Here is a 23951-nt window from a genome sequence, read left to right as displayed (position 1 = left end):
TAAGGGAGAGGACGTAGGCACCTAGAGAGAGGGCCGAACCTCTATAAATAGTGTGTGAAATTTTCTCTTTACTCTTCACAATTAATTTATATCTTCAAGATGGTTAATTACAATTTAATAGAAGCAACTAACAATTAATATATATTATTTGAATTAACAGTTACTATTGAATTTGATTGATTATTTTTTATTATCTTTTTTTTTTAATTATCATCCTTCAAATATTTTTCACTATGATCTAATCTTTTGATTAACTTTTTTTTATATCAAATACTTTCAATAAAAGGTTGATGGTAATGGTGATCAATATATATTTGATAATATGTACTAATTGTATTAAAATTAATAATTGTTATTTTCCCTTTTTCATTCCCTTTTTGTTTAAATAAATTATTTAGTTTAAGTATTATATGCCCAATAAAAAAATAAGATAATAATGGGTCAGTATTTTAAAAATTTTTAAAATTAAATTTTGATCATCAATGTTTACAAAAATTAACATTTAATCACTATCAAGTTTAATATTTTCATATCAACTGATTTTATAAACATCCATAAATATATTTGGTAACTCACCTTATTGGACCAACAAAGCCCGTTCAAGCTCATAATCATTTGGGCTACATCATAAGATTCTAATTAATTTGCTCATAATCATTTGGGCTACATCATAAGATTCTAATTAATTTGATATTTAAACGATCACATCAATATTGGAGAATTTAACATTTTTATAATATTTTTGAAGATATATTTATCAGTTAAAATTTTATTATTATCAATAATTAACTTAAATAACCCTAAAGTATATTGATTTCAATATGATTAGAACATAACAATTCTACTGATTCAAGGCATGAAATAAAGAAAATGTTACTCCCCAATATAACTATAAACATTCTCATGGCAACAAAGACAAGGTCATGAAGAATAAGTTCAGAACACTGGATAGAACGGCTGCATTTAAGGAAAAGTTGAAGAAGATGGCTGTGTGCAGTGTGCTGGACACCTGGTGCGCAAATCGCACCGTTTAACTGAAAGGAAGCCTAATTTAAAACAGCTATTCGGAGCACATTGTTTCGATAATGGATAATTTCAATATAATGTATATGTGTATATGTATAGATTTAGCCAATTTAGCATTCGATTAACAAAACGACGATTGATGAAGTAGTTTAAATTTTATTTTTAATTTTTAATATATTTTTATTTTTATTTTGTGGGGAGGGGTAATATATTCCGTTTTATTCAATAAAAAAATACATTCTTTTTATTAAAATAAAAGGGGAAATGGGTCATGTTAAGTCCAAAGAAAAAAATGGGCACAATTTCTTACTCAGAACGCACAGCTTCGATCCTTTATGGCTTAGACGAGGCGTCAGGCCCAGGCCCAGAAGAAACCCGCTCCACTTTTTAATTTGACCGGTCGAACAAACAGATTCGGGTATTAATTTTCGCGCCATTAAGGCTTAGCTTTATATATAAGGTCTCTGTCGCTACTATTTCGCCAAATTCAACCATCGATGTACATATTTCTCTTTTTCAATTCATTTGAAGTCTTTGGTATTCTTTTCAGTTCTTTTCTTCTTAAAGATTTTTGGATTCTTAGATTTTTTTCTCTTTTCTAAGTGATTAGCATTTAGATTTTTTGTATTTGTTTTCCATTCATGATTCATTCTTTTTTTTTTTTTTTAATTTTTGGATCTTAAGTCTTTTTCCCTTTCTCTAAATTCAACAAGGAAGTGGTCAGATTCCTGGTAAGTCTTTCTCTCTTTCAATTCATTTCAAGTCTTTGATCAATTTATTTTGGCTTTAGATAGCTCTTTCGTATTCTTTTTCATTCATGGTTCATTTCTTTTTTTTCTTTTCAGATCATTGGATATTAAATCTTTTTCTCTTTCTCCAAATTCAACAATGAAACCGTCTGATTCCCAGTAAGTATTTCTTTCTTTCAATTTATTTCAAGTCTTTGATCAGTTTTGTTTCTGTTTTAGGTAGCTTGTTGGTATCTTTTTTACTTCTTTTCTTCCTAAAGATTTTTAATCATTAAATGCAAAATCTGACCCAACAAATTTCAATTTGCCACCATGATCTACTAGGGATAACAGGGCTAATAATTCCATAAGTACAAGAGTTTTTGCCTCTGACAATGCATTGGTAGACCAAAGGAATGGGAAAGTTATAAGTGGGGGTAATTTGCTGTTGCCTTTCCTTTTATTATTGTTTGCTCATATACTTTCAATCTGTTTTTGGGTCAATATTTGTGAGGCTTTACAAATTTTTATCATCTATTCGTTCATGGATTGTGTTTCACTATGATGGATTTATTCATGTTGATCTCCTTGCATTGTTTTGAATGTCTTTAAAAACTCAGAAAACTATGGGCAGCCCGATCTTTTCAATGTCTTTTATACCTTTCCTTTCTTTATCTTAACGTAATAGGAAGCCAAATCTTTTTGACTTCAGCTTGATCGGAGCATCCTCAAGATCTAGCAAATATGTCCTAAACAAATTTATGCAGGTAAAATTTTCCCATATAAAGTACTAGTATCTTTTCTTTTTAAGCCTTTTAATACAACTTAAGATTGTGGTTGGGGGATCATATCTTTCTTTTTTCCCCCTTTTAAAACAAGTACTACTTTTGTTTTGTAGACATTGTGAGGTCCTTGTCTGGTGATTTTATAGTTTATTCATCAACATGCATGCCTTTCTTATGTGCAGAAGATTCCTAAATTTAATGAATTTGCTACTATGGAAAGGCGTAAAATTTCCTCTGGAATGAAGTCCTACATCTACTGCAAAAGCATCTACAAGATGTAAGTGTGGATTTAACTTTTCTAAAGGTTGTCTTTAAAGGGTTTCTTCAACCTTTTCCTCTTTTAAGGATTTAATTCTTCTATATTTTGTCTCTATGTAGATGCCAAATCTTGCCTCTACAGTAGGCAACAAACATGTTTTGTGATATTGCAAGGCTTGGTATGGCACTTAGACCAAATGCTGATTGGGTTGATGTTTCTTATTAATTTCTTTGATCTGCATCTTTGATGTTGTTGATTGTGTTCTTATAGACAATGCTTTTACTAGTACTGTTTCCCTCAACCCCACCCTCTTTTTTAAGGTATTTGTATGATGATGTTTATAGTTATTCATGAACTGCTTTTTCTATATGCAGGATGTCTACATTTTATGAGGCTGAATAGAACTTTAAGCCATTGATTACTATGCAAAAGGCAACGAATTTCCTTTGGAATGAAGAAGCACTGCTTTTGCTTTCTAAACAGTAAGCATACTCATTACTTCTAGACATTGAAAAGCCTTTTTGTGATGTTGTTAAAGTTATTTATATACATAGGTGCCTTTTTAATGCTCTGGAAATTATCAATTTGTATGCGTCCAAATAGAACATTGTTCCATTTGGCTCAACTCATAGTTTACATTTAATTTGTTAGGCACTTAGGCTTGTTTTCCAAAGTGAAGAATTGATTACTACAGCCAACCAATGGAAGTATAAAGTTGCAAAAGTTGCTGCTCAGCTAGAATAGTAAGCATGCTTACTTCTTGTAGACTTTGTAAACGTCTTTGAATCATGGAAGAGTGATTCCTAAATATGTGTGGCTTTTTTATAAACAGGAAATCGCCAAATTATGGGAGTACATTGAGTAGGGTATGAATTACTTTGAAAGGCAGTAGATTTCTTCCATAGCTTGCCAATGCAAAGTCCAAGTAGAATGATGTGCAATTCATGAGCTTCAAATTTTTCGTGTTTTCACTCCGATTCCTTTTATGCATCTTTGTACCTACATTTAACTTCCTTAGCAAAGCCACCTTATGGAGTTACCTTTGCTTTTATCTTGTAAAAGAGAGAAAAGGGTTCTACCCAAGCCTTTGAAAGGTAGTGTGTGGAGGTTGTGCCGTATCCTTAAAAAGGCAAAGGTTCTTAACTTAGCCTTAAAAATTTAAAGAGGTTGTGTCTTATCCTTGAAAAGACAAGGTTTGTGCTTGAACCTTTAAAAAGGCACATTGTATTTAATTTATTCAATAGTGAATTAAACTCCTTAGCTTGCTAAGGGAGAGGACGTAGGCACTTAGAGAGAGGGCTGAACCTCTATAAATAGTGTGTAAAATTTTCTCTTTACTTTTCACAATTAATTTATGTCTTCAAAACAGTTAATTACATAACAATTAATATATATTATTTGAATTAACAGTTACTGTTGAATTTGATTGATTATTTTTTATTATCTTTTTTTTAATTATCTTGCTTCAAATATTTTTCAATATGATCTAAACTTTTGATTAACTTTTTTTTATATCAAATACTTTCAATAAAAGGTTGATGGTAAGGGTGATCAATATATATTTGATAATATGTACTAATTGTATTAAAATTAATAAATATTATTTTCCCTTTTTCATTCCTTTTTGTTTAAATAAATGATTTAGTTTAAGTATCATATGCCCAATAAAAAAATAAGATAATAATGGGTCAGTATTTTAAAAATATTAAAAAAATAAATTTTGATCATCAATGTTTACAAAAATAAACATTTTAATCATTATCAAGTTTAATATTTTCATATCAACTGATTATAGAAACATTCATAAATATATTTGGTAACTCACCTTATTGGACCAACAAAGCCCGCTCAAGCCCATAATCTTTTGGGCTACATCATAAGATTCTAATCAATTTGATGTTTAAATGATCACACCAATATTGGAAATTTTAACATTTTTATAATATTTTTGAAAGTATATTTATCAGTTAAAATTTTATTATTATCAATAATTAACTTAAATAACCTTAAAATATATTGATTTCAGCATAATTAGAAAATAACAATTCTACTGATTCAAGGCATGAAATAAAGAAAATGCTACTTCCCAATATAACTACAAACATTCTCATGGCAACAAGACAAGGTCCTGAAGAATAAGTTCATAACACTGGATAAAATGGCTGCATTTGAGGAAAAGTTGAAGAAGATGGCTGTGTGCAGTGTGATGGACACCTGGTGCGCAAAACGTACTGTTTAATTCAAAGAAAGCCTCATTTAAAACAGTTTAGATAGGGGACAATTTCAATGTAATGTATATGTGTAGATGTATAAATTTAGCCGATTTTGCAGTCGATTAAGAAAACGACTATAGATGTAGTTTATATTGTTTTTTCAATTTTTAATATTTTTTTTTTTCGTGGGGAGGGGTAATATATTCTGTTTTATTCAACAAAAAAATACATTCTTTTTATTCATTAAAAGGGAAAAATGGGTCATGTTGAGTCCAAAGAAAGAAAATGGGCACAATTTCTTACTCAAAACGCACAGCTTCGATCCTTTATGGATTAGACGAGTCGTCAGGCCCAGGCCCAGAAGAAACCCGCTCTACTTTTTAATTTAACCAGTCAAACAAACAGATTCAGGTATTGATTTTCGCGCCGTTAAGGCTTAGCTTTATATATAAGGTCTCTCCCGCTACTATTTCCCCAAATTCAACCGTCGATGTACGTATTGCTCTTTTTCAATCATTTCAAGTCTTTGGTATCCTTTTCAGTTCTTTTCTTCTTAAAGATTTTTGGATTCTTAAACTTTTTTCCCTTTTCTGAGTCATGAGCTTTCAGATTTTTCGTATTCGTTTTCCATTCATGATTCATTTCTTTTTTAAAAAATTTTTTTTGGATCTTAAGTCTTTTTCCCTTTCTCTAAATTCAACAAGGGAGTGATCAGATTCCTGGTAAGTCTTTCTCTCTTTCAATTCATTTCAAGTCTTTGATCAGTTTATTTTGGTTTAGGTAGCTTTTTGGTATTCTTTTTTATTCATGGTTCATTTCTTATTTTTTTCAGATTATTGGATATTAAATCTTTTTCTCTTTCTCCAAATTCAATAATGAAACGGTCTGATTCCCGGTAAGTATTTCTCTCTTTCAATTTATTTCAAGTCTTTGATCAGTTTTGTTTCTGTTTTAGGTAGCTTGTTGGTATCTTTTTCACTTCTTTTCTTCCTAAAGATTTTTAATCATTAAATGCAAAATCTGACCCAACAAATTTCAATTTGCCACCATGATCTACTAGGGATAACAGGGCTAATAATGCCATAAATACAAGAGATTTTGCCTCTGACAATGCATTGGTACACCAAAGGAATGGGAGAGTTATAAGTGGGGGTAATTTGCTGTTGCCTTTCCTTTTATTATTGTTTGTTCATATACTTTCAATCTGTTTCTGGGTCAATATTTGTAAGGCTTTACAAATTTTTATCATCTATTCGTTCATGGATGGTGTTTCACTATGATGGATTTATTCATGCTGATCTCCTTGCATTGTTTTGAATGTCTTTAAAAACTCAGAAACCTGTGGGCAGCCCGATCTTTTCAATGTCTTTTATACCTTTCCTTTCTCTATCTTAACATAATAGGAAGCCAAAACTTTTGACTTCAGTTTGATCGGAGCATCCTCAAGATCTTGCAAATATGTCCTAGACAAATTTATGCAGGTAAAATTTTCCCATATAAAGTACTAGTATCTTCTCTTTTTTAGCCTTTTAATACAACTTGAGATTGTGGTTGGGCGATCATATCTTTCCTTTTTTCCTTTTATAAAACAAGTACTACTTTTGTATGTTAGACATTGTGAGGTCCTTGTCTGATGATTTTATAGTTTGTTCATCAACACGCATGCCTTTCTTATATGCAGAAGATTCCTAAATTTAATGAGTCTGCTACTATGGAAAGGCGTATAATTTTCTCTACAATGAAGTCCTACATCTGCTGTAAAAGCATCTACAAGATGTAAGAGTAGATTTAACTTTTCTAAAAATTGTCTTTAAAGGGTTTCTTCAACCTTTTCCTCTTTTTAGGATTTAACTCTTCTATATTTTGTCTCTATGCAAATGCCAAATCTTGCCTCTACAACAGGTAACAAACATGTTTTGTGATATTGCAAGTCTTGGTATGGCACCTAGAGCAAATGCTGATTGGGTTGATGTTTCTTATTAATTTCTTTGATCTACATCTTTGATGTTGTTGATTGTGTTCTTATAGACAATGCTTTTACTAGTACTGTTTCCCTCAATCTCACCCTCTTTTTTGTGGTATTTGTATGATGATGTTTATGGTTGTTCATGAACTGCCTTTTCTGTATGTAGGATGTCTATATTTTATGAGGCTGAACAGAACTTTAGGCCATCAATCACTATGCAAAAGGCAGCGGATTTCCTTTGGAATGAAAAAGCACTACTTCTGCTTGCTAAACAGTAAGCATACTCACTACTTCTAGACATTGAAAAGCCTTTATGTGATGATGTTAAAGTTACATGGGTGCCATTTTAATGTTCTGGGAATTATCAAATTGTATGCATCCAAACAAAACATTGTTCCATTTGTCTCTACTCATATTTTACATCATATTTGATAGGCACTTAGGCTTGTTTTCCAACGTGAAGAATTGATTACTACTACCAACCAATGCAAGTATAAAGTTGCAAAAGTTGCTGCTTAGCTAGAACAGTAAGCATATTCACTTTTTGTAGACATTGTAAAGGTCTTTGAATCATAATCGAGTGATTCATAAATATGTGTCTTTTTTATAAGTAGGAAACCTCCAAATTGTAGGAGTACATTGAGCAGGGTATTAATTACTTTGAAAAGGTGGTAGATTTCTTCCACAGCCTACCAATGCAAAGTCCAAGTAAAATGTTGTGCAATTTATGAGCTTCATATTCTTTGTGCTTTCATTCCCATTCCTTGTACACATCTTTGTACCTATATTTGTACTTAGCAAAGCTCCGTTTGAAGAGGTATCTTTGCTTTTAATCTTGTAAAAGAGAAAAGGTTCTACTTAAGCTTTTAAAAGGTAGTGTTTAGAGGTTATACCATATCCTTAAAAAGGTATAGAGGTTCTAATTTAGCCTTGAAAAATTAAATAGGTTGTGTCTTATCCTTGAAAAGACAAGGTTCGTGCTTAAACCTTTAAAAAGGCACATTGTATTAAATTTATTTAATAGTGAATTAAACTCCTTAGCTTGCTAAGGGAGAGGACGTAGGCACCTCAAGAGAGGGCCGAACCTCTATAAATAGTGTAATTTTTTTTTTTTACTCTTCACAATTAATTTATATCTTTGATGATGTGGTTAATCACAATTTAATAGAATAGAATAATATATACTATTTGAATGAACAATTACTATTGAATTTGATTGATTATTTTTTCATTTATTTTGTTATCATGCTTCAAATATTTTTCACTATGATCTAATCTTTTGATTAACTTTTTACATCATATGCTTTCAATAAAAGGTTGACGGTAATGGTGATTAATATATATTTGATAATATGTACTAATTGAATTAAAATTGATAATTGCTATTTTCCCGTTTTCATCCCCTTTTTAAATAAATGATTTAATTTAAATATCATATGCTCAATGCAAAAATAAGACCATAATGGGTCAGTATTTTAAGAATTTTTAAAATTTAGGTTTTGATATTCAATGTTTATAAAAATTAATATTTTTTTTAAAAATAAAATTTTAGTATAATCTAATCATCTTGAGAAAACAAATTCTTAACATATGGTTCATCAACAAATTTCTGATTCCAATAGGTGACGAATCATAAAATGAAGAATTATTATCCAAAGTAAATCTCATGTTGGCCAACAGGTCTGCTACCTTGCTGCTTTCTTGGTAAATATGAGATATCTTCACTTACTACTGCCACTGTAGCATTCCTCGAACAGCTTGAATTAAATCCGAGTTAGCACAAGGATGAGATGAACTAGCTGAAATTGCATGGACTTACTATCTTGTTATCCACTTGCAACCATACCTCACAGAACCTCAAATCCCATGCAAATTAGAGACCACGGTAAACGCCCCATAGTTCAACTCTGTAAGCTGCAGCCACATCAATGCTACGTCGATGAGCACCATCAGAATTAACCGCAATTTAGCCTGCTGTCGTCCGTGGCCAACTAATAAGCACATTGTCTCTTCCTTGTGCATGGATCCCTATGGTTTTAGTATTTTGGTTCACCTTCTTTTCCAATTGTGTCGACACTTTGCTGGATTTGTATGACTTAATGGAGTCTATTTTCTTAAAGATTGAGTTATGAACTACAGCATTTGCTTTTTGCAGGTTTTCAGGCAATTTACTGCCTCTTATTTTGAATAATTTTTGTACATTTCAATCAGAGGAATCCAGTTCCAACGATGTTTTCCTCATTTGGTTACTCTTGCCTTGTCCTTGCCTCGTGATTGTCTCCGGATGGCATGAACGTTACGGCTCATGTTATAGATAGGCACTCACCCACGTAATTGACCATTGTTTCAGAAACCTATGGCTTTCCAGTGAGCTTCCTCCTTGCTTCATCTGCGGCAAATGTATTGCCACGCTTTGCATGCCAGTCCAGATTTCCTTTTCAAAATTCAGAATGGTTGCTCCATTTTTGGTACACAACAAAGTCGTTAATCTAATTGTATCGAAAGAAACTTGACTATACTTTTCAATTTAAAAGATGTGAAATTGTTACGGTTTTAAAATTCTCTTGATATGTGGAGGTTATGAGTTTATCCCGTGATATTCTTAACTAAATTAAAAATTAAAAATGCAAATATGAAAGAGTTGGGCTTATTGTTGGAAGTATGTGAAATTAATGCAAATCCCGAAGCAAATTTGTTTTTCCCTTTTATGATTGAAAGTTCTGTGTCATTGTCTCAACGGGAATTCTTGAATCCTACATGAAAGAAAATACATGATCTCAACGGAAAGTCATAAATCCGACATCGAAGAGAAGCTCTTAGTAAGAAGCTAAGGGAAGATGTTATAATCTTAGATAGAAGTTATGAATCCCACATTGGCTTGTGGGACAACATCGTGAGGCCAACAGGTTAATATCAAAGCAAACTTTGGGTACTAGTGATATGTCACTGAAGATGATAGGCCTTTGTTGAAGTGAACAAGTTTGTCACGGTTACAGTAAAAACTCAAAATCTCGCATCAGAGAAAATATATGATCCTAGCGTAGAGCCCAGAATTCCAACAAATTAAATTTTAAAAAATAATTAAAAATAAGATAATTGTTACAAACTATACTTCTTCATTTACGCATACGATAGTCCGTATAAAGCTTGAGTGGACACTTACATGCAAATTAACCAATAACTTATTTATATCTAAACAAACATCAACAATAATTACAAATTAAATTCAGACAATGCACATCAAAATCATCGACATATCGAATATCATATATAAAAAAATAATTTATTAATATAAAAATAAATACAAAGAGACCAAGATATGCTATTGTCGAGCCATAGGAAATGAGAAATTAGCGAATCGTTAGACTGCTTCAGTGGAACAAGAGAAAATACATCTTTGTTAAGCAATTAATTTAAAAATAAAAGAATATGTAAATTTTTTATTAATTATTTTAATTATTATATATTTTTAATATCATTAATTATATTATTATAAATTTATAAAAATTGAGACCTAAAATAAAGACTTCGGTGATTTTATGATATAATCAGCTTTGTTTCTATCACCAACCAACATTGTAATGCTGTCGTGAGGAACTCAAACCTAAGAGTTCTGATTTTGCTTCTAATTTTACTGTTGCTGCTGTAGCACTCACCTAAGATAGTGTTGCCGATAGAGAACCAAAACCAATACCATTGGCGGTTTTAGTATATTGGTTCACCTTCCTTTTCAATTGTGTCGACTCTTTGCTGGGTTTGTGAAACTTGGGAGTCTATTTTCTTAGAAGACTTGAGTTGTGAACTGCTACAGCATTTGCTGTTTGCCAATTCAGGGCAGTTCTGCTGCACTTGTCTTTGAAAGTTTTTTTTGGTAAAGTCGACCTGACACAGTAGTTGGTATCTATCTTTGGTCTTTGGAGCATGTGCGTTAGTAATTATTACTATTATGAGAACTATTTTAAATACCATAGGTTTAAGTACTACCAGTACAGATATTCATGCATGTTTTCAGACAATTTCTTGCCTTAAATATGGAATAATTCCTTCAGATTTCAATTAGGGAAACCCAGTTCCGACAATGTGATTCCTTTTGCCTTGTCCTGGCCTCTTGATTGTCTCGGGATCGCATACCTAAAGCAGAAAACGTTACAGCTTACGTTATGGACGGTAAGCCACTCACCCACCAAATTGATCATTGTTTCAGAAACCTATGGCTTTCTAGTGGCTCCCTCCATGCTTGATCCGCGGCAAATGTACTGCCATGCCAGGCGAGATTTCCTTTTTCAAATGCCAGAATGGTTGTTCTATTTTTGGTTTATATCAAAATCATTAATCTAAGAAATATCATCATTTTAAGAATTATGGATTTATCTCGTGAAATAAGTTAATAAAAAAATTTCACAAAAAAAATTTACTTTAATATTTTATTGAATTTTTTTAAAAAATATTTATTTTAAAATTGCGTATACGAGAGAGAGAGAGAGAGAGAGATGATTGCGATGTTAATAAATTACGTGATTGAAGTGTTCTTAAAGTAGAAAGGAAATAAAAGAAATCAAATGCGAAAGAATTTGACCTTATTGTTTTGGAAGTATATGAAATGCAGACAAAAAAGCCCGATTCATGAAATCATATTCCAAATGCCAAAACAAAGTTGCTTCTTTTTATGACTGGGAAAGCTCTTGTAGTATTTCCAATGGAAGCAGCTTTGGCTGGTAATGGGGCCACGTGACCAGGTCTTCGTCCCATTGGCTACCGCGAGTTTCCAATCACCGCTTGTGCTCGTGCTTATCGGCGCTACAGACAGCGTTCTGCGATGGCCACGTGCTGCTACCACAGTCCACATGCTCTTCTGTCGTACCCATTTTGCCTGCTTTTTTTCTTGGTGAATCTTCACGAAGTCATATAGCTTGAAAATCTTCATGTTGTCTTTCACGTTGAAAAGGTGAACTCCGACTGGAAAATCTTTATATACTTTTTCATATTTAAATTTTAATCATAAGTCGATTTTTTCATAAAATATAAAACAAAAAATTAAATTACTAATTTTATTTAATAATTTTATTAAAAGAATTAATAACTCAATTTTTATAAAAACGAAGATTATCTCTAGAAGATCAATGAAAAATATATCCTCAAAATGTGAATTAAAAAAAAATCATAGACTCTCACTAGTGCATGCAAAATTTATTTGTTTAATAGGTAATTTAATTTTTTTTTATTTTTTATTTCGTAAAAAAAATAAAACTAGAAGGGTCTGGATACAATCAACATAATTTATTATAATTTAAACAAATAGCGTACTATTTGTAGACACACCTTTATAACTCATTTAATATATTAGACCTTAGTCCATGCTTATAAAAGGTATGAATCTGGATTTTTCTCTATTCTTCTTCACACTCTAATCCCATTTGCCTATGCCTTTAGCCCTTTACTACATTTAGCTAGATTTTGATCAATATATTGAATAAAAATAAATAAATAAATTTAAAAGAAAATAAGATTACAATCAATTTCCCTTTTAAGACATTTGGTTGTAAAATCCTGTTAAGAGTTGATGATGCCGAATCTCCTTTGTCTGAAGAAGAAAGCCTTTTTCAAATGGTTTCCGAAACCGGTGGACGGAACTGTTCAAGTGAAACAGATACTTGTTTTGCTCCTGGTTTTATCAGTCGGACACAATAATGGAAAGGTTTGGTAAAAGAAGTAGTGCTTCTGCTTCTGCTATTAAAGTTGGATTCTTCCACCAAAGAGCACATACTGAAACATTCCCCTAGTTAATTTTAAATAATAAAATTATTTAAATATTTTTTTAAAAATGTAAAGAAATAAATTAATATTCAATTAAAATTATTTTGATCATTTTATTAAATAAAAATTTAAAAAATTTAACTTTTTAAACATTAAAATTGCAAAAAATGTAGTAATTATTACCCTAAAAAGAATTATAATTAATTTACTTCCGAAAGAAACAGGAGCTGAAGCGGTCAAAAACAATGACACAACTCAACCAACAAACTCACTACGTGTTTGACAGTTGACGCTTTGATTGACTCACTCTCCTTTAGCACCACGACTGTTTTCACGTGGACCACAGTGGCGCTGCCACGCTTGCCCATGTCCATGCAAATCTAAGCCTTCATCGACGTTATTTTTAGTTTAATCTTTTCTTATAATAGAATTATAATTAATATTATTTTTAAATCTTTAATTTTTTATTTCGTGAAAGTAAAATATTTTGATTTAAATGTAATTTATATTAAAATTTGTAAAATTTTATATATTTGAAAATAAACCATTTATAAATTATAATATAAACATATGATATACAAAATTTGATTAATTCAATTATGAACCGGTTATTCAAGTTGAGCTTTTATTCTCAATCGATTTGATTAATTTTTGCAACATATTAAATTATTTTTTTGTACATTGTTACTAATCTCGAGGGATTTTTACATTTTAAAAAAATAATTTTCTTTTGAATTCAAATGAAATGAGAGACCATTAATCTATCTTTATGATTAAATAACTTTACATGCTATGCCTAGAAAGAAGATATAGTCTTTTTTTTTTAGCTAATAGGTTAGTCAATCTTAATTAGTTAATTACGGGATTATTTTAATTAAACAAACGCGTGTTTGACACACTCCTTGCCCAACATTCTTTTTAGTTTCTTACCAAAAAATTATAAAACAATTTTTGATACGAGGGACGTAAGAATCCACAGAAATCAAACCACCGTCGTCTTAGACACCATGTCTACGCAAAACCGCCCGCGGTAATCATTTTCCACTCACGCACTTTCTTATAAATTCCTCTTCTTTATTTTTTGCTTCCACATAGAAACAAATTTTCCAATTCCATTGAAAAAAGAAATCATCAAGCTTTTTCTGACTTTCTCTCTACATTTATCTCCGTCAGCTCTCTTCCTGATCGCCAAAGCGGTGAAAAATTTGTTCTTTAGAATGGATACTAAGATTGGGTCACTTGATGTGTGTAAACCGACTTCCAACGACATCGGGAGCCCACCCAACGGCACTGTTGCTACCATTCAGGGCTCCGTTTCCCCCACCGTCATCAACTGCTCTGAAGCCACTCTGGGTCGCCACTTGGCCAGACGGCTCGTCCAGGTTGGTGCGACCGATGTTTTCTCTGTTCCGGGGGACTTTAACTTGACTCTGCTTGACCATTTGATAGCTGAGCCGGAGCTTAACTTGATCGGCTGCTGTAATGAACTTAACGCTGGATACGCCGCTGACGGTTACGCCAGGTCACGTGGCGTTGGTGCTTGCGTTGTGACGTTTACCGTCGGTGGGCTCAGCGTTTTGAACGCGATCGCTGGTGCTTATAGTGAGAATCTGCCTCTTATTTGCATTGTGGGAGGACCGAACTCCAATGATTATGGAACTAACAGGATTCTTCATCACACTGTTGGATTACCTGATTTTAGCCAAGAGCTTAGATGTTTCCAGACTGTTACTTGCTATCAGGTAATGTTCTCTCTTTGATTTCCCCCTACCCTGTTTTTTCATATTTTTTCTGCTGTTTTGGTTTGATTAGGCAGATGATTAATATGGGGTCTTTGGTTTTTACTAGGCTGTGGTGAATAACTTGGAGGATGCTCATGAATTGATCGATACAGCAATTTCAACTGCTTTGAAAGAAAGCAAGCCTGTTTATATCAGCATCGGCTGCAACTTGGCTGCAATTCCTCACCCTACTTTTAGCCGCGAGCCTGTTCCGTTCTCACTCTCTCCAAAGTAAGTATTTTTTTTTTTTTATCTTTTCGACCTAGAGATTGCTTAGTGACTGATTTTTCCGTCAAGTTAATGTTTTTTTCTTTTGGAAATGTGTGTAGATTGAGTAATAAGATGGGTTTAGAGGCGGCCGTAGAGGCAACAGCAGAGTTCTTGAACAAGGCGGTCAAGCCTGTTTTGGTAGGTGGACCCAAGCTTCGTGTTGCGAAGGCATGCGAGGCCTTTGTTGAGTTGGCTGATGCTAGTGGTTATGCTTTGGCGGTGATGCCATCAGCTAAAGGACTGGTCCCTGAGCAACATCCTCATTTCATTGGGACCTACTGGGGTGCTGTTAGCACTGCTTTTTGTGCTGAGATCGTTGAGTCTGCTGATGCTTACTTGTTTGCTGGACCTATTTTCAATGACTATAGCTCTGTTGGCTACTCTCTGCTTCTTAAGAAAGAGAAGGCAATTATTGTGCAGCCTGAACGGGTGGTGATTGCTAATGGGCCTGCGTTTGGATGTGTTTTGATGAAAGATTTCCTTAGAGCTCTTGCCAAGAGGCTCAAGCACAATAACACTGCTTATGAGAATTACCACAGGATTTTTGTTCCTGAGGGGCATCCTTTGAAGGCATCACCTAGAGAGCCCTTGAGGGTTAATGTTCTGTTTCAACATATACAGAATTTGCTCTCTAGTGATACTGCAGTGATAGCTGAAACAGGAGATTCTTGGTTTAACTGCCAGAAACTGAAATTGCCTAGGGGATGTGGGTGAGTATTAGAGAACAAACTTTGGTTTTAGTTTATGTTGATTCCCAACTTAGATATGAATCAAAAGCCGAAAAGGAGAAAAAAAAGTGTGGTTTTTGAATTTGGCATTGAATTGTGAATCTTTTTTGGCAGGTATGAATTCCAAATGCAGTATGGATCGATTGGGTGGTCAGTTGGTGCCAGTCTTGGGTATGCACAGGCTGTTCCAGAGAAACGTGTCATTGCTTGCATTGGCGATGGTAGTTTCCAGGTACCTGCAGTCATTTTTTGCCCTGTGGTTTGTGATATTTTTGCTCAGGAAATCAATGCCATATAAAACCAATGCACTATCAAAATCATTCACGTGTTTATAATGTTCTTGGTGATTGATTCAATAGGTTACCGCACAAGATGTATCAACAATGCTGCGATGTGGACAAAATACCATAATCTTCCTGATAAACAATGGTGGATATACCATTGAAGTTGAGATTCATGATGGACCATACAATGTGATCAAGAACTGGAACTACACCGCCTTGGTCGATGCAATTCACAATGGTGAAGGCAACTGCTGGACAACCAAGGTTAGTTAATTCAAAGTTTTGGCACATTTGCTCAAATCGTGTTGAATCAAATCCCTGACGAAACTTGATATTGTCTTTAGGTCTTTTGCGAGGAAGAACTCATTGAAGCTATTGAGATGGCAACAGGAGCCAAGAAGGACTGCTTATGTTTCATTGAGGTGATAGTTCACAAGGATGATACTAGCAAAGAACTGTTGGAATGGGGCTCCAGGGTCTCTGCTGCTAACAGCCGTCCCCCAAATCCTCAGTGAACTCTTGGATGCTCGATTTTTTTTGCTTCAAACCCTTGTTAAGTACATGAGAATTTCTAGCACAAGTTCATGGATGCGGAGTTAAATCTGTCTTTTCCAACAATTTGTTTGATCTGCGGAGTGCTTCCAGATATTTTATGTACATTCAGTTTGGATTCCATTTCTAAGTAATGAATGTTTTGGTTTCATTTTTCGCTATCTTTGATGCGTAAAGAAGGGACCCATTGACATGATCAAGACTGAAGGGCCAATGGAACATGTAGCCTTCCGGAGGTCCTGATAGATTGACCCACACAAGAAATGCTGCAAATTCATTTTTGTTCTTTTCTCAGAAGATTTTTTTAAGCTTTATAACCTTGGGAATTAAGCAAAACTGATAATATGGATCATATCCAAAGATTAAAAAGCTTCGAGTCCTATGAAAAATGAAATCTGGCCTCTTATTCAGACTACCGATGTCGCTCTCAAGCAAAAGAATCTATACCAAATATTTTCAAAGAAGGAGAAATGGAAATGTTGTTCTTAGACCTTGACTTCTACTTCTGTTAAACAAGGAAAAACGGACATGGTGTTCCTAGACCTTGACTTTTACAGCATTTCTGTTTTGTAAATTTTCCTTGAAAAATGTGCAAACTTGGCTCCTGGTTATGACCATATCCTAGTATTTGAGCTTCCATTTAAAGAAGAGAACAAATTTCTAGTCCAGCTATAGTTTACCATACCTGAGGAAACAGTAAAGAAAGTAAATAAAAATAATAATTGGTCCCTGCTTTCGGTCTCTATGGAATTAAAGTCAAACATGATTTCCCTCATCTCATCCAAGTTGTCCAAGCCTTTTAAATTTGTCTACTATACCACCCTGAATCACTTCAATTACGACATTGATGTCATTGCCGTTATCACTATTAACATAACATACATCTAATGAAGCTAGCATGAATACGAGAGAACCTTTTTTGGGGCTTCCCCATCTCCATTTGTTCTTCATAACTAGAAATAGAGGCATTATTCACAGGCATTTCATTTCCGGATCTAAAAAGTGAGCAAGATTTGATACTTTTAGCCATTGATTTTCATTCTATATACAGCAAAATTCTGAGGGAAATGGTCTACAAACACCTAGGGGTCGCAGCCAGAGTTACTTTGCGCAAGCACTAGACGGCCATTTTCCTGTAGGGCAGCAGGGAAAGGAGCTTGGCAGTTGCTGATATGAGATTTTAGTCTGGGCATGTTAGGGTGTGCACTTCTACACCTGTGGCAACGCAACTCCATTGACATCAGTCTGTTATCATCTTGTAATGTTGCTTTTCCATGATTACTAACTTCCTCAATCACATCTAAAGAATCACGGAAAAAGGCAGTATTGAAAGAGTTCCAATGCTTCTTATTCTTGAGATGTTTGGAGTCAAAATCTTGGCTAATAACATGCAGGTGCAGTTGCCGCATTGAGGGGACCTGCAGGAGGAGACAGGAAAGAAACAATATTTTCAAATGGCGTTTTCCGATATTCACTAACCATTGAAGATTGAATGATGAAATATACAAGGACAAAGACGCACTGGTTGATTGCAAACAAGATGCATAGCAAGCCAGATTCTCCTAGATGCACAACCATAGTACCCTATTCTTAAAACTTTTTCATGAATGTTATACAATTGTCCCTAAAATACCTTAGCTTTCAGTATTGAATACTTCATCCATAAATATATTAGGCCATAATATTATCTCTTTGTTCACATCTAGAAGAGTACAATGCACAACCTATATTCTTTTGGACTTTCCAAACCTCGGCATCTGCATGGATGCATCATATTGCTATTCCTGGCTACAATAACTGGATGTTGCATAAAAGTGAATCTAACAGAAGATCCCATTGTTTGGTACTCCACCAACTTCTTGATTCATTCAAATCTTAAGTCTGCATTATGCGGCACACAAACATAAGGTTCTTTTCCTGCCAAATATGTTCAAGGCAAGGATATATAGCCTCAGCTCAAAAAAACCCTAATTACCAGCTTGCAATTTCCAAGACTGAATTTCAGTCTTGCACTGAGAGTAGCATTTAAGTTTATCAGACCTAAAACTACGTAAACAAAGCCAAAATCAGAAGAAGGAACAATGTTTAGCATACCGAGTGATATCCAAGGCGGAAGACCAATGATGCATCTTCATGCAAGAATTTCTCAGCCCACTTCAAACCTATAGCATGCATTGTCATTAACAACTGAAGGTGCTCTTTACGTGCATCTGCCAAGCAATCAAGACCTTCAAATCTTGCCAACACCAAAAGATGCTGTTTTGCCTGCAAAAAGGGAAACGAAATCCATTTTTTTATTTATTAAAAATTATCCAGAGAGAAGAGAGGATTGAAGAAGGCAGCATGTATTTACCTTTGGATACTTATCATTCAATACAACAACATCATCTGATGCCTCCAGCACTTCATCCTTATACTTCTCAGGCTGCATTGCAATGTTATATAGAGATTGAACCCAAGGGGCCCAGGTTTTAGTCATAGTTCCGATAATCTTATCTTCTGGTACTGAAGGCTCTGACAGAATACTTTTACTGCTTCTCTTGGGAAACTTCACTTGGGTCTTAGCTATAGATAAAAACCCTTCAAAGAGTGATGAGTAAGCGTCTTGAAGAATTTTGCAGCCTTTGATATAGTCATCATCAAGGCAATTTGGTCTCTCTGGGTTCATATTTGGTCCCAGAACATGTATTACATGGGTCACCCCTTCCCTACTAGACAAGGGAGAAATTGAAGGCAGAGGTACAATCACAGCAGTCCCTGGAAGAAGAGACATAGCCTGATTCTTGGTTGCAGCCTCTAGAGCTGAACCACTGGCATTGAAGATTGCAGCATTCACACCTCCACCTCCAGGTTTCAGGCGCCTGAACAGGATGATCTTTCAGTACACATTCATAAAAAGAAAGCTATGCATGAGTGGAAGCATCATGTTTACTTTCAGAGAATATTGGTATTATCAAGCAGGTATGACATATTTCATCATCACAGTGGATTACTTTCAGAGTTATGCATGTTATTTTAACTAGTTCTAAGATCCCGAAAAGGCCAGAATATTACCATCTTTCATGTCAGACAGAGTGATCCAGCCAGAAGGTTTTTAACTGTTTAAGATCAAATTATACATCTAACAAGACACAATATAAAAAAAAACGTTATATTTTGTTAAACTCATGGATTAAAACCAGAAACTGATCTTTCTGCATAGACAGAAACCACTCTTAAGGATTAAGTCTCAGGAGTTTCCTATATGTGGATTCCTGTACCAGCAAAATTCAAAGAATTTAAAAAAAAAAAAGAAGCTACTAGCAGATTTCACCACCTATTAATTTCAAGCATACTATTTACCCAGTCATTGGATGTCAGAGATATAAGTTATATATACAAAAGGCGTACCAGTTGGCAGCATTAGCTATTACATTGCAGTGCAAACCTCCCTCTGAATTAAGTCGAGTTATATCTCCTACAAATGTGAAGAATCTTTTGGAGTCAATGTTCTTTTGTGCAGCTTTAGCCCTTACCAAGGACAAAATCTCTGATCGATGAGTCAAATCCACTAAAACAAGCCTGGCATCACCAAGCCTATCCATGAATTCCTCTACTTTCTCAACAATAATATTAGACGCCTTCTCAAGGTTAAATTTGAAATCTGCTGTAGATATTGATGGAAATGCCAGAGTGGGAACATCACAACCGCGCTGACTGATAGAACTTGCCGCTGGCTCTTCACTTACTTTCATCTTCTCACTAGCTGCACCTGACAATGATGAAACCATTTCCTGTTCTTTGCTCATGACAACAACAACTTCATTTTCAGATTCCTTGCATTTCTTACTTCTGTCAGATTCATAGTTGCCATATTCTTTAATCTCTTGATCACTATGTGAAAAATGATTCCTAAGAATATTCTCAGTTTTATCTTCTGGTATTGAAAGCTCTAACTGAATACTTTGACTGCTTCTACTGGGAAACTTCACTTGGGCAGTAGCAATGGATAAAAATCCTTCAAACAGTGATGAGTAAGCATCTTGAAGAACTCTGCAGCCTTTGGTATAGTCATTGTCAAGACAATTTGGTCTATGTGGGTTCATATTTGGTCCAAGTACATGGATCACATGGGTCACCCCTTCCTTACTATACAAAGGAGAAATTGAAGGGAGAGGAACAACCAGGGCATTCCCTGGGAGAAGAGATTTAGCCCGATCTGTGGTTGCAGCCTCTAGAGCAGGACCACCAGCATTGAAAATTGCAGCATTTACCCCACCACCTCCAGGTTTCAGGCGCCTAAACAGAATGAATTTTTAGTTGACATTTATAAAAAAAGATGTATATCCGTGAGAAATATCATGTTTATTTTCAAGGAGTAGTGTTATTACAAATCAGGTAAGATATATTGCATCCTCACAGTTGACAGAAAAACTTTCAGAACTATGCATATTAGGTCTAACTAGTTGTGAGATCCTGAGAATGAAAGAATTATAATATTTCATGCAAGACAGAATAAACATGCCAGTAGGTTTTTGATGGTTTAAGATCAAGTTAGACACCTTACAACATAGACAAAATGTTGCATTTCATAAAACTCATGGATTAAAACAAGAAACCGATCTTTCTTCATGGACATTATCTATCCTGGAGGACAAGGTCTTAGGAGTTACCTACACATGGGTTCCTATACCAGCAAATCTGAAGAACTCAAACAGATGAAACATTGCTACTAGTGGAGTTCCTCCACCTAAAAGTTACAATCATCTTATTTACTCAGCCATTGGATGTCAGGCAGATAAATTATACATATAAAGAGCTTACCAGTTGGCAGCATTAGCTATTACATTGCAGCGCAAACCACCCTTTGAATGCAGTTGAGTTATATCTCCTACAAACGTTAAGAACCTTCTGGAGTCAATGTTCTTTTCTATAGCTTTAGCCCTAACCAAGGACAAAATCTTTGATCCATGAATCAAGTCCACTAAAACAAGCCTGGCATTACCAAGTTTATCAATGAATTCCTCTACTTTCTCAACAATAATGTTAGATGCTTTCTCAAGATTGAATTGGAAATCTGCTGTAGAAATAGACGGAAATGCCAGAGTAGGAACATCATAATCATGCTGACTAATAAAACCTGCCACTGGGTCTTCACTGACCTTTATCTTCTGACTAGCTGCACCTGACAATGATGAAACAGTTTCTTGTGATTTGCTGCAGGGACCCTTACCCTTAATAAGTTGAGAAGGCACAGAATCCTGACTATTTGTTTCATGTGGTCGCTTTAAGAACTTTAATATGCTAACTTGAGTTTTGGCATTTGGATTCGTCTGACAAAAATAGCCATGTGGAAGGATGTCCAAAGAGCCGAGTGCAGTGTAGGTGTTAACAGCAGCTTGAACATCAGCCTCATTCTGGCAAAATGTGATTCGAGAGAACCCTTCACTCAACTTAGGCAATTCTTTGTTTTGCAGCATCCTATTCACAACTGCTGCAGCTTTTCCACATTGAAGATTTCCCTCATGCCCAGTACGTTTAACTATGCGAGATATACAAAGCTTGGCAGGGAGGTCAAGCACCACAGCATGCACCTCTACTTGTGGACCACCAAGCTTCACAAAATCCAGCCGCTGCTCTTTATCTAAGTTGCATCTATCAATGAACACACTCTTGCCCTCCTTCAATGAAGCAGCTGCACTTTTTAAGCACTGCAGCTTTGTCCCAGCCTTGCCGTTATTGATTGTATCCTGCAAGAAGAAGCCAATAGAATCTTAATAACATTTAGCACAGCCCACTTTGCTAGCAGCACTAGTTCATTATCCTCATAATTTCAAGTTTAAAGATTCAAGACATCACATTTACAATTGTAAATGAGAAAGGAACCATAACATCATCTCAAAATCATAATTTTACAACACCCCACTTCCAGAAACGATGGAAAATTAAGCAGAGAAAGAGAGAAACCTGGCAGATGCGAACCCAGGGACGTGAAGAAGCTCGCATGACGTTGTCGCAAAAAGTGGACTTGCCGCTTCCTGGTGCGCCCACCAACATTGCCACGATTGGCTTCCCCTTTTCCTTCTCTTCTTCACCTTCTTTCCCTTTTTGAACCAAAAAAAAAAACCATAGAAGCAGAAAATAAAGTTCAGTAATTTGTCTGATGATGCAATCTCAGAACAAATGATAGGACGGGAAAAAAGTAGGTACCTTCGGGTTTACAGGCGCCGTCGATGTCCATTTCCATTGTTGATCGGCTTTTTTCCAGCAATTCTATGCGATTAACTGTTTGCTTATATTCAAGAGAAAGGCCCTCTTGCAAGCTTCCAGTGCTAGTTACGAGGAAGAATAGTCTACTTATAAGGTTCCCTTATTATATGATTTGACCGCTGGCTTCCCTCGCGACTGGGTTTGGTTACCGGGAAATGGATTTTTTCTTTTGTTAGTTGCAACATCTAAATTTACCATTGTACTTTACATATTTATTGGTTTCTTTATAATTAGATTAAGATATTTACTTATTCTTTTTAAAAAGTTTTCAAATTTTTGCTCTTTGGATAATTAATTGTTGAACATATAAATAAACCTGGAAGGCAGTCTCCTTTGTCTCCAGTGCATTAAAATTTACCCCTTGGGTAAATTTCCAACTGTAAGATCTTGACTTTGTAATCAGGCAATTGTAATTACTAGTTAATTGAATCTTACTCCCCTGGACTGATTAAAACTTGTCTGGCTGTGGCTTGTAAAAAGGGAACCTGGTGGGATTTCACAAATATATACATATCCCCAAGAACAGAAGAACTAGACCTGATATTCTGATTTTTCTTCTTCCTGGAGTAGCTGTCCTGACAGGATTCGGATATTATTAAAAAGCAGGAATCTTTTTTCTTGGCAAAAACAAGAAATGAGATCAAGAATAAATCAATCAAAGCCCCGAGATGCAAGGTAATGAAGTGTTTTTGATGAATGTGAATGTCGAACTCTGCTTACAATCTGAATTTTAGTCCTTATTCATGATTACATTTCCTGTCTGGTTGCCCGCAAGAATGAGCGCGCAGAGGTAGACAGCGAAATGCTCCATGGAGCCATTTCAATGCATTTGGCATGCATCAACGTTCCCAATCAAAATGAATTAATCAGGACAAAACAAAAATAATCGATCCTTATTCATAGAGTCACAGGCAACAGCATAGAATTTGATGTTCCTTAATTCTCATATCATCTGATAAGAATCTGAATCTACTAAACATTCCTGTCTAGTTACTTGTAAGAATGAGAGAGCAGAGGCAAGCAAAGATATGCTCCATGGAGCCATTTCTGCGCATTTGCAATTCATCAACTTTCCAAATCAAAATGGATTAATCAGAACAAAACAAAAAATATTCGAACTCTGTTTCACAATCTGAATCGATGTCCTTATTCATAATCCACTGCCAACAGCAAAGAATTTGATGTTTCCTTAATTCTCATATCATCTGATAAGAACCTGAATTGATTCCACATTCCACTCCAGTTTACCCGCAAGAATGAGGAGAGCAGAGGCAGAGTGAAATGACCCACGGAGCCACATAAACGCATTTGGAATTCATAAACATTCTCCTTGCATTTGCAATTTATCAACACTCC

At 34.7% G+C, this 23951-nt stretch overlaps 2 protein-coding genes and 2 long non-coding RNA genes across 12 annotated transcripts; 3 read left to right on the top strand and 1 right to left on the bottom strand.

Moving 5' to 3' along the window:
- The first annotated feature begins 1541 nt into the window (after positions 1 to 1541).
- LOC110420376 (uncharacterized) lies at positions 1542 to 4112 on the top strand. Of its 2 annotated transcripts, XR_002445536.2 has the most exons (9): positions 1542 to 1757; positions 1872 to 1934; positions 2100 to 2191; positions 2443 to 2521; positions 2722 to 2816; positions 2918 to 2976; positions 3173 to 3280; positions 3450 to 3541; positions 3631 to 4112. It is a non-coding gene; the product is annotated as an uncharacterized LOC110420376 (long non-coding RNA). The 2 variants fall into 2 exon arrangements; XR_016351483.1 differs by having other exon boundaries at positions 2467 to 2521; positions 2918 to 3280.
- A 1334-nt stretch (positions 4113 to 5446) lies between these two features.
- LOC149526898 (uncharacterized) lies at positions 5447 to 8151 on the top strand. 7 transcript variants are annotated; one of them, XR_016351473.1, is made up of 8 exons: positions 5447 to 5503; positions 5716 to 5733; positions 5844 to 5906; positions 6072 to 6163; positions 6415 to 6492; positions 6693 to 6787; positions 7144 to 7251; positions 7413 to 8151. It is a non-coding gene; the product is annotated as an uncharacterized LOC149526898 (long non-coding RNA). The 7 variants fall into 7 exon arrangements; XR_016351472.1 differs by having other exon boundaries at positions 5453 to 5733; positions 6438 to 6492; XR_016351471.1 differs by having other exon boundaries at positions 5453 to 5733.
- Positions 8152 to 13642: 5491 nt separating this feature from the next.
- On the top strand, positions 13643 to 16507 carry LOC110420406 (pyruvate decarboxylase 2). Its single transcript, XM_021433707.1, has 7 exons — positions 13643 to 13761; positions 13905 to 14473; positions 14580 to 14743; positions 14842 to 15492; positions 15625 to 15742; positions 15870 to 16058; positions 16139 to 16507. The coding sequence occupies exons 2-7, from the start codon at positions 13949 to 13951 to the stop codon at positions 16307 to 16309; spliced, it is 1818 nt and encodes a 605-aa protein (XP_021289382.1). The 5' UTR covers positions 13643 to 13761; positions 13905 to 13948; the 3' UTR covers positions 16310 to 16507.
- Positions 16508 to 17245: 738 nt separating this feature from the next.
- On the bottom strand, positions 17246 to 22782 carry APTX (APRATAXIN-like protein). 2 transcript variants are annotated; one of them, XM_021434159.1, is made up of 7 exons: positions 22536 to 22781; positions 22293 to 22429; positions 21150 to 22075; positions 19737 to 20624; positions 18700 to 19207; positions 18441 to 18611; positions 17246 to 17764 (listed from the first exon to the last, which is right to left on the bottom strand). In XM_021434159.1, the coding sequence occupies exons 1-7, from the start codon at positions 22570 to 22572 to the stop codon at positions 17429 to 17431; spliced, it is 3003 nt and encodes a 1000-aa protein (XP_021289834.1). In that variant the 5' UTR covers positions 22573 to 22781; the 3' UTR covers positions 17246 to 17428. The 2 variants fall into 2 exon arrangements, with proteins under 2 accessions (XP_021289834.1, XP_089640360.1); XM_089784234.1 differs by lacking the exon at positions 17246 to 17764 and adding an exon at positions 17797 to 18227 and having other exon boundaries at positions 22536 to 22782.
- Between the last annotated feature and the right edge of the window lie 1169 nt (positions 22783 to 23951).

This window comes from Theobroma umbraticum, unplaced genomic scaffold (assembly GCF_002168275.2).
Source record: "Theobroma umbraticum cultivar Fairchild unplaced genomic scaffold, ASM216827v3 scaffold_86.0, whole genome shotgun sequence".
NCBI lineage: Eukaryota > Viridiplantae > Streptophyta > Magnoliopsida > Malvales > Malvaceae > Theobroma > Theobroma umbraticum.
Note: the sequence above shows the minus strand (reverse complement) of the source record. Positions and strands in the feature narration are given on the sequence as shown.